General features: G+C 39.6%; 1 protein-coding gene across 1 annotated transcript; it reads right to left on the minus strand.

Annotated features, from left to right (window-relative positions):
• Positions 1 to 2,840: 2,840 nt before the first annotated feature.
• On the minus strand, positions 2,841 to 5,277 carry LOC149210558 (uncharacterized). The gene is made up of 6 exons (XM_089398998.1): positions 5,130 to 5,277; positions 4,753 to 5,043; positions 4,430 to 4,656; positions 4,060 to 4,309; positions 3,645 to 3,753; positions 2,841 to 3,459 (listed from the first exon to the last, which is right to left on the minus strand). Exons 1-6 carry the CDS (start codon positions 5,275 to 5,277, stop codon positions 2,841 to 2,843), a joined length of 1,644 nt encoding a protein of 547 aa, XP_089255124.1.
• Positions 5,278 to 9,774: the final 4,497 nt, after the last annotated feature.

A 9,774-nucleotide genomic window follows, 5' to 3' on the forward strand; every position in this document is an offset into this window, starting at 1 on the left:
ATGACTTTCCATATATCATCCAGTGGTCTGGCTTGGTTTTTGAAGATTCTACCATTTCTCTCCTTCCATATGGCCCATGTTACAAAGCCTGGGATGAGCTTCCAGAGAAAGTTCAAAATTTTTCTTTGAGAGGGGTGATGGTCCCAGTTTCGTATTGTAGCTATTATGTCTCCATTAGCACCTCCATCTTTTTGGCAGCGGAAGTTTATTTTTTGCCATAGCTTGTGGGCCAACGGATAGTAATACATGAGGTGTTCAATGGTTTCCTCTTCTTTTTTGCAGTTGAGGCATATGGAGGGTCCATTGAAATTTGTTTTTCTCAGATTATCGCATGTGAGAATCCTTTTATGACAGAGGAGCCATAGAAAGGTAGATACTTTCGGCCAGATGGAAGGATCCCATATTTTGCTCCATAGCGGATCAAGTCGTATTTGATCTTTGACAAGTATATTATATGCTTCTCTAGTGGAATAGATTCCTCTTTCTTCATGTCCCCATCTGAGAATGTCTTTCTCCTCAGAGTACTGTATTTTCCTATTTGTTAATTTTGTATCCAGAGTTTGCTGGTCTTGCCTCATACCCTGTGCTATGACTTGAGTCGCTTTGAGCCATTTTTTGTAGTCTTGCTGAGAGGTATTGCGCCAAAAGTTGCTTACCGTGAGCTAGGGGCGCAAGTCCTGCTCCAGGGGAGCATTAGGTGGGAAAAGGTCCCTAAGTTTAGGCATCTGTTGCCAAGAGTCGTCCCAAAATCTGGCTTGATCACCATTCTTCACTTCCCAAAAACTGTGTTGCTGTATGAGGTTCTTGTGCTGTTTTGCTGAGTTCCATATGATTGAGTCGTTACTAGTCTCTGATATTCTGATGAGTTCCTCCCTTGGACAATTTCCCACATACTTGGCTGTCCAAAAAAGAGCCCAAGGGGTGGGAGGGCCCGAAAGCCATTTCCACCAGATTCGAGCTCCCATGACAGCATTGTTGTGAGTGGGGTCTCTTAATCCAATACCACCTCCTTTCTTTGGAAGACAGTCTGTCTCCCATTTGAAAAGGGCCCATTTGCGATGGAGTCCGCTGCTGCCCCAGATAAATGCTCTTTGGATAGATTTGAGTTCTTTGAGAACCCATTTGGGAGCCGCAAGGATAGAAAAGAGGTATAAGGGCATGGCTTGAAGGACAACTTTAATTAGAACAAGACGGCTAGCCATGTTGAGAGATCTGTGCGTCCAAGAGGAGAGTCGCACTTCCAGATTATCTAGGAGGGTTCTCCAGGAAGAGTGCTTTAAGCCAGAGACTATGAGTGGGGCTCCTAGATAAGAGGAGGGGAGTTTGGCTGGGGAGAAGCTTAGAATGCGTAAGATGGCTGATTGGGTAACAGAGGGAGTATGAAAGAAGAAGAATTGAGATTTGGAGAGATTTATTGAGGCGCCGGAGGCTTCTGAAAAGTCGGTTAGAAGAGTTTTAAGTTGTCTAGCTTCTTAGAATGATGGATGCCCATAGAGCATGTTATCGTCAACAAATTGTTGATGGGTAAAAACAGGGGAGTTGTGAAAGGAAAGGCCTCTGAGACGGGCAGCTTGCTGAGCATGTTTAATACTTCGCCCTAGACCTTCCGCCATAATGATAAATAGGAAAGGGGAGAGGGGATCGCCTTGTCTGATACCACGGGTAGGGTGAAAGGTTTCGGAGGGTATACCATTAATTAGAACAGAGAAGAAGGAGGATGAGATGAGGCTCATAATCCATCGGACCCAGGAAGCATCAAAACCAAATGCTAGAAGAGTCTTTTCAATATACTTCCAACTTAGACTGTCAAAAGCTTTGGAAAGATCAAGTTTGAGTAGCATACCTGGCTTCTTGGAAATCTTCAAAGAATGAATTATTTCATGGGTAAGGATGATCCCATCTGTGATCTGCCTTCCTTCAACATATCCGGACTGTTCAGGTGAGATAATGAGAGGCAGCAGGAGCTTGAGTCTAGAGGCTATAATTTTAGAGACAATCTTATAGATTATGTTGCAGAGGGCTATCGGCCTGTACTTGTCTGGCTTACAAGGCTTCTCCACCTTGGGTATCAAAGCTAAGAAAGTAGCATTTATCCCTGGAAACATCCATCGGAGAGAGCGAGACTCTTCCACCACCTACCATACCTCATTCTTAATTAGGTCCTAGAAGTTATGGAAAAAGTTGGAGGTGAATCCATCCGGTCTTGGGGCTTTGCCGGCTTTTAATTGTCGCACTGCTATTTCCACTTCTTGAAGATCAACAGGCTTGAGGAGCATTTGATTATGCTCTGCTGAAATAAGTTTGGGGATATTGCTTGTTATTTTTTTAATGGCCTAAGATCGGTCTATGTTTGGTTCTTTGTGCATGTGCTTGAAATAATTTAATAGTTCGGCCTCTATCTCTTCATGCTTTTCCAATCTAATGCCTTTCTCGTTTTGAATATGAGTGATATTGTTGTGCATCCTGCGCTGGATTGTGGTACTATGGAAGAATTTGGTGTTTTTCTCACCATCTTTGAGCCACTTGATTCTTGATTTTTGCCTCCACAATGTTTCTTCCTGCTTTTCCTTTTCAGCTAGTTGCAGTTCCAGGGTTTTCTCTTGTTCTGCTAGGTCCTCTGATCTACCGAGAGAGATGATCTTCTGCTTCAGCTGCCTCATTTCCAATTCTATGTTGGCTTTTCCTTGAAAGATGTTGCCAAATGAGGTATGATTCCAGTGCTTGATTTTACCTTTTAGGTGCTTAAGTTTTTGTTGGAATTGAAACATTTTGGAGCCTGGCGGAGGATGGAAGTTTTTCCATTCTGTGTTGATCAGTTCATGAAAGCCTGGATGGGTCATCTAGAAGGCTTCAAAGCGGAAAGGCCTGCGGGTGTTGTTTCCGGGTCTAGACCAATGAAGTGAAATGGGCCAGTGATCAGAACCTGTGAAGGGCAGGATGGATATCGTAAAATCACCTCCCAGATGAATGGCATTGTCAGAGAGGAGAAACATGTCCAATCGAGAAGCGATTTGCTGGCTCCCAGCTTGTCTATTGTTCCAGGTGAAAACTCCATTATTATAGGGGAGGTCAAAAAGCCAGTTGTTCTGGATGAAATCCTTCAACAACGATCCTTCCTGAGAACTTCTGCATCTGCCTCCTCTTCTTTCATCCAGTCTTGTGACCATGTTGAAATCACCTCCTGCGATCCATAATGGATGTGGTCTGTTTTGGTTAAGAGTCGAGATGGAGTTTAGGATCTCCTCTTTTCGATGTGTTTCCTGTGGGAAATAAACATTGGTTAAAAGTCCATGTTGGTTTGTACCTATAATATGAAAAGTTGCTTGAAGAAAGTTCCTTTGTGCATGAAAGTTGTTGAGCATCATGGCTCTGGAGTCCCATATAATGGCTATTCCTCCTGAGGCGCCATCTGCATCAACTGCTATATTATGACTTCCAGGCCAGAATTTAGCGGCGAGTCTATCAAGTGCAGTAGAATCACACTTTGTCTCTTGCAAGAATAGTACTTGAGGGTTTTCTTGTTTTAACATGTTTTTGAGAATTCAGGTTTTCCTTGGGCCGTTAAGCCCTCTTATATTCCAAGAGATTAACTTCATTGAGAAAGAGTATTTTCAGGACGATAATACTTAGTTAGCTTGGCATACCTGCCCGATTCCACTAAGATTTGCCCAACCTTGATTGTTCTCTGAAGAATGGTTTTCCTTCCTTGCTTTTTGATATCTTTGGCAATAAAACGTCCATCCCAAGGGCCTCCTGTTTGTATACCTAGAGATTTCTACCTCTGTGCTCGAGATAAGACTTCTTCCAGGTTCTTAAGCTGTCCCGCTGGAATATTGTTGAAGTTATTTGTGGTGCAGGCTTTTTCGAGACCAGGAAGGTCTAGATCCCCAATGTCTATTGTTTATGTTTCTTCCTCCATGAATTGAGAGTAATCTTGTTCTTCCATTGGTTCCTCTTCTGAGCGAGCATCTGGGTTTGGGTTCTCCAGTTGCATGGCTTGAGTATTCCATAATCTTTCTTTCTATTTGTTTGAGGTCGAAGCCTCCTTACCTTCAGTACCTGCTGGTGACATTGTGGATTTTCCTCCTTTTGACTGTTCTTCGTTCATGGGTTCTGGCTTCGGCACATTCGTTTGTATTTCCGACTGGTTAGCAAGGGCCCCAAAACTGTTGCTTGTGGACGGTCCTGGTTGGCTGGTTTGCGCAGCCTTTGGTTTTGGTGCATGTTTCTTGTGTGCTCTTTGATGGTTCAAAACCTTGATGAATCCATCTACTTCAGATGTCTCCTGATCCGATGCCGAGGAGGGTTTCTGTGTTAAAGGGAAGTCCCGATATAAATGCCCAAGGGCATGACATCTTCGACACCGAAAGGGCACATGTTCATAGTCAATAGCTTGTAGCCATTCAATATCAAAGTGATCAATGCTTACCGCATCTGGAAGAGCTTGATTGAGATTCATGTAAACGCAGATTCTAGCATAAGAAGTGTATTTGCATGTTTTCGTTTCCTCTGCCGTTTTGACAAACTCACCCCGGGTGTTTCCCATTGCCTTCAGGGAATCTTCCTCCCAATATTCCACAGGGAGTGAGTATAGACGTATCCACACCGGTGCCCAACTGAGGTCCACCGTATCTGGGTTGAATCTCTCCACCCATCCTTTGAGAAACAGTCCAACCGCATTGAAGAATTAAGGGCCGCTGTCCAAAACCTTATTTCTGTCCTCCAAGCAAGTGAAGATAGCTGTAAAAAAACCTTTCGGCCCCAGCTGTAGGGTGATGTGCCCCTTGGGGTGCCATTTCGCATTTATCCAGCTTCTTAAGGCCCTTTTGGTTGGCCACAGACCAATGAACTTCCCTATTAGAGCGTGATATTTCATAAACTGGATTCTCGCATCAATTCGGTGTCTCAGCAGTTCAACCCTTGGGCGAACCGCTGCTATTGGTTTGCATGTAGCAGAATGAAATTCTGGTGGCTTTTCCCCTTGTTTTTCTCGCTGACTTTCTGGAGCATTATTTTCCCCATTCTGATCTATGGCTCCCTTCCCTGCTGTATTTTCGAACTTTTCATTGTCGCTTTGTGGGGGAGGTTCATCACCCCCCCCCTATCTGGGGCTCCATGAGGGTGTGTACCCTCAGTCCGTGAAGGCGAAGGACCTGAACCCGTCAGTGTTTGCAGAGAGCAGCAGAAGAAATGCAGAGCTTGCCGTCGCTGCAGGTGTTCAAACCCTAGAAGCACCTCTCCCACAGATGTGCTCAATATAAAATCACTATTAAACATACTTCAATTTTTTTATTAAAACCCAAACTAAGATAAATAGACTATAGTTAAAATTAATATAGACTACCACAACCATATCAATTAAATGGTTGGTAAGTGTCCATTGGAATCTATCTATGGTAAACATCAAAACATTTACTTCATAATACATCTCACATTGATAAGATTTAAGAAAAAAACAAAATCACAAAAATTAACTAAATTATCACTGTATTTTAAATATCTATTATTATTGTTATTATTAATTATAAAAAAAATTAATATATGAGTTAAACATATATACATTAAAAAAAAAAACATGTAACATGATTATTAACTTGTAAATAGGTTTTGTTACCATACCATGGCTTATCAATACCACATGCACAAAAAACCATAAGTCATTTCATATGACACTTATTTATATGATATATATATATATATATATATATATATATATATATATATATATATATATATATATATATATATATATATATATATTTAATCAATAAATTTAATTAAAAAGGTAGAAAAGACATAACTACTTTTGAAATAAATATCAACATTTGATTTGTGATTACTACTAACAATATTCTAGAATATTTTGTGGAGGTTAAATCCCTACCATCCACTTAATAATTATTGAAATCCCTATTCCAAAATAGAGGGATTTCAAAATAGACACCCCTATAAAGGTATATATTATTAAAGGAATAAAATGATCTCTCAGATAATATTTTTTTTGTTATTTTATTTCTAATAATCAAAATATAAATTTAATATACCCTTTACACCTGATGCGCTACCATGATAGTAGATTTGGACAACAACCCATATTTCACTATTACGTGTACAACCTTATCATGTCCCATCACAGTGAGGCAACAACTTTTGTTTTCATTAAAAGAGACCTTGCAGATAGCATGTCGGCAATCATTGTTGACCTCTTCACCACCTCCAACAACTGCCTCTTTCATGCTTTATGTATAGTTCTCGAATGCATAACTCTTGGTTGCTCTCTTCTATTTAGCCCAGGTAAGAGTGGAAACATAAAGGGTCTGCATATATACATGGTTTCCTATGGTTAGAAAATGCACCAGATATGGACAACCTCAATTGGAACAATGAATCCAACATTTTGGTACCAATTCCTTCTTCAATACACATAATACTACTTGGAACCCTTGAGCCCTCTATCAAAGTAAGCGAGGAATACATCGATCGATAGTTTTTGATCCATGCCTACTTGTAACAAATGATATCAATGCTTCTAATGAGCTTCAACACTACGAGGAGTATGTTAACTTTGTCCAACACAACAAAACTTGTCATTCCTCTACATGCCTTTTCAAAAATATAATACTATCGAATATTTCCAATATGGAGTCTCTTGGAAGTTACGCAAAATCCACTTCTATGCACATTGAAGCTTCTAGCTAGAAAACTCATAGTCCTACTAGAAATGATGACAGATTTAACATCCACAATATTCACAGGCTTACTATGTGGTGGACCCACATTAACTTCCAAGCATGTCCTCTTGCGTCATGCTATCTTAAACTACATTTCCCAATATGCAACAAAAGTAGAGACAAAGTTCAAAAGTTATCATCAAATTCTCCTTGCACAAATTTCTCTTCTTGATGCCCCTACTATCACTGTCATATGAAAACTCCCAATAGAAATGATTGTTGATAGGAACATCAGTGTATAGGAGACATACCACACGCTCTAAAATATCCCTCTAACACAATGTAGTCATTCTTTTGTCTCCCTAAATGTCAAGTGAATTATTTTCATATGTGTTTCACATAACTTGGATGGCCAAATTCTAGAAACACCCTTCATCACTTCCTATATGCAAAGACCTCCTTCACTCAAGACATTGTGTGCTATTTAGGTTGCATGCTCTTGTTCGTTCTCCTCTAGTCAGAAAAAAACCGTGGAATCATATCTGCCTCACCATCATCATATGCATCTTGCCTCAGTACACTTCTATCCCATGTCATGACACAAACTACCATGTCGACTTTTGTTGGAGTGAACGCTCTTGTACGCCTTTTCCACAAGCTACCTGCTGACATTGGTGAAACCAAAAAGGAGCTTATTGTACACTGGCAAAAAATAAAGAACATAGATCATGCATGGCATGTCAATCATGGACCTGAAGAGCCACTTCTTCTTGACTCTTATTATGACTTTGTTCCTAAAAATGCAGCTCTACCACTCCATGGACTTTGAAGAACAACAATTCCTTTCTCAATTCCAACCAAGTAACAACATCCCCCTTGATGACCTTCACATGATTGGCCACTCTGACTTTGATGCAAACTGTAAATGGGCCCATACTCTTACGCCTTCAAAAATGCAAGAGATGACTATTGGTTCAATGAATTCAACCACTCCTCCACACAACTCTGTCATCTCCCCTCTCCAAATCCACACTCCTTTTTCTCCTTGTACCCAAGCTAAAGCATGCCTTTGAATATCATTTTTACCCACTTTTCAAGCAATGCCTCCACCACATTACTAAAGATGACCATCCAAGGTAGTATTGGGAAAGGGAAGTTTTTCCTAATTGGTTTCCTTGAGGATACATTAATGGCCAACTCCGCCAATCGAGAAAACCCTCTACTCTTGTTTGCTCCAACAAGTGTTGTAGTCTTCCACATAAATGCACTAACAATACACTATGGCCTTCCCATCCTCACCCTTTGGAAGGTCAATCATTTCAAAATCTCCAGAAACTTGCAAGGACTTCCATTGTTTTGGGAAAACTATGTTAGTGTAACTGTATTCTTAAATTTTCTACATTCTTTAGAAGACATATAGAAACTCAAATTTCGATTGTAATTCATTGTCCATATATTTCGCTACATTATTTCCTTCCACATTCCCCCCACTTCTCCTATCGGCATTCCTTTGCACCTCTCAGTGAAATTTCTAGTTCTGGTCTCTTGTAAATATTTGGTTGCATAGCATATGATATTCTCATCTCCTGCTTTAAAAAATGATAATGGAGTTCGAAAATGATAATGGGGTTCGAAATCTAAGAAATTATTGTTCGCATCAACACATCAATTTTTTTCATGAATTTAAAATATAACACCCTAATCTTTTCAAATATGAGAATATTAAGTTACATGTTCCAAAGGAATGATACAAAAACTATAAGTAAATGGATCTTGCCAAAGTGAGATGATCTTTATAATAATATTTTGACATAAGAAAATTATGATTATCTAAATATTATGATCATCTAAATGGACACTTGTGTTTATATAATTGTTATGTATAAAAAGGTAAGGTAAGTAAAACAATTATTAACATAATATATAAGTAATCACACATAAAGAATCTTAAGAAATATTATCGGAAAACCCTAATTCTAGAAAAAAAAATCCAGTCTAATAGAATTTTATTAGTCTTTGGCCAAAACCCTGTCTAAACTTGTTGAGGAGCCCTCCTCAACCCTTGGCCTCTTACACTGGACGAGGAGTCTTGCTCAACCCTTGGCCCCTCACACTAGTTGGGGAGCCCTTCTCAACCCTTGGCACCTTGGTAGTTGACAGATTACAAGGGAGACAAATAAGCTTATTCATAAGCTTCTTTCCAATCAAATACAACTGGCATCAAAGCATGAGCCACAAAACCATATGCCTGAAACCACTAGTTGTAGACTATCATTCTCGAATCAAGGTTAATCCTAACAACAATTGTTAAAAATAATAGTCGTTAAAAAATAAAAAAATAATAAATTCCAGAACTAAACTAACATTCGCTAGAACCTTAATTCTGCAAATGTCTTTAGTGATTTCTATTGAGTTCTCATGGCAGATAGACCGGGAGGGGCCTCCCGCCCTCCTCCTTGCAATGAAGCAGAAGCCTTCCATGCATTGGTGGCCTCTTTAAGGCAAATATTGTGTTCTAATTCACAATCCCATTTCTTTAAGAGGTTGGAAAATATCCCCTTATCACTCTCCCTGTAGGGTTTCACAAAACTTCATTATCATCCTCTGACAGATCCCTTGTGGGAAACTTTATGGGATTTTTTCTGTGTCGGAAGGCCATCGAGCAATGGTCTGAAAATACCTCGAAACCAAAGATAAAAGGAAACCTTGTTATTTATGTTGTCGGTAATTGTTCTTTTTTTCATTTCTCTTTGAATATAAAGATGATAGAGATGTTATTTTTAGAAATGGACCATATTTTCCTAGATCTAGTGGAATGCATTTGAATGCAATGTCATTAGATTTTGAACCAGATGAAGAAATTCCAAGTGCATTTCCTATATGGGTTATACTTTTGAGACTATTGCTTGTATGTTGGAGTGATAATTGTCATAAGGCAATTACTAATGGGCTAGGTCGTTATCTAGATCACACTGAACCAAAAGGTCAACAATTCGCCTACACAACAATATGTGTAAAGGTTGACTTAGAGAAAGGATTACCCTACGAGATCAACTTAACATAATGGGAATCGACCCATTTCCAGGTTCTCGATTATTAGTAG

The sequence above is a fragment of the Pinus tabuliformis genome, chromosome 1_2, assembly GCF_031772625.1.
Source record: "Pinus tabuliformis cultivar Carrire ecotype Pingquan chromosome 1_2, CPIR1, whole genome shotgun sequence".
Taxonomy (NCBI): Eukaryota; Viridiplantae; Streptophyta; class Pinopsida; order Pinales; family Pinaceae; genus Pinus; species Pinus tabuliformis.

What these genes read in the sequence shown, in the direction of transcription:
- LOC149210558 (XM_089398998.1), bottom strand. Translation starts at nt 5,277, where the DNA reads ATGTTTAATAGTGATTTTATATTGAGCACATCTGTGGGAGAGGTGCTT. An exon ending in TTCGCCTTCACGGACTGAGG is followed by an intron (nt 5,044 to 5,129) that starts GTACACACCCTC and finishes AAAATACAGCAG; the next exon opens with GGAAGGGAGCCATAGATCAG. An exon ending in CCTACAGCTGGGGCCGAAAG is followed by an intron (nt 4,657 to 4,752) that starts GTTTTTTTACAG and finishes TGTTTCTCAAAG; the next exon opens with GATGGGTGGAGAGATTCAAC.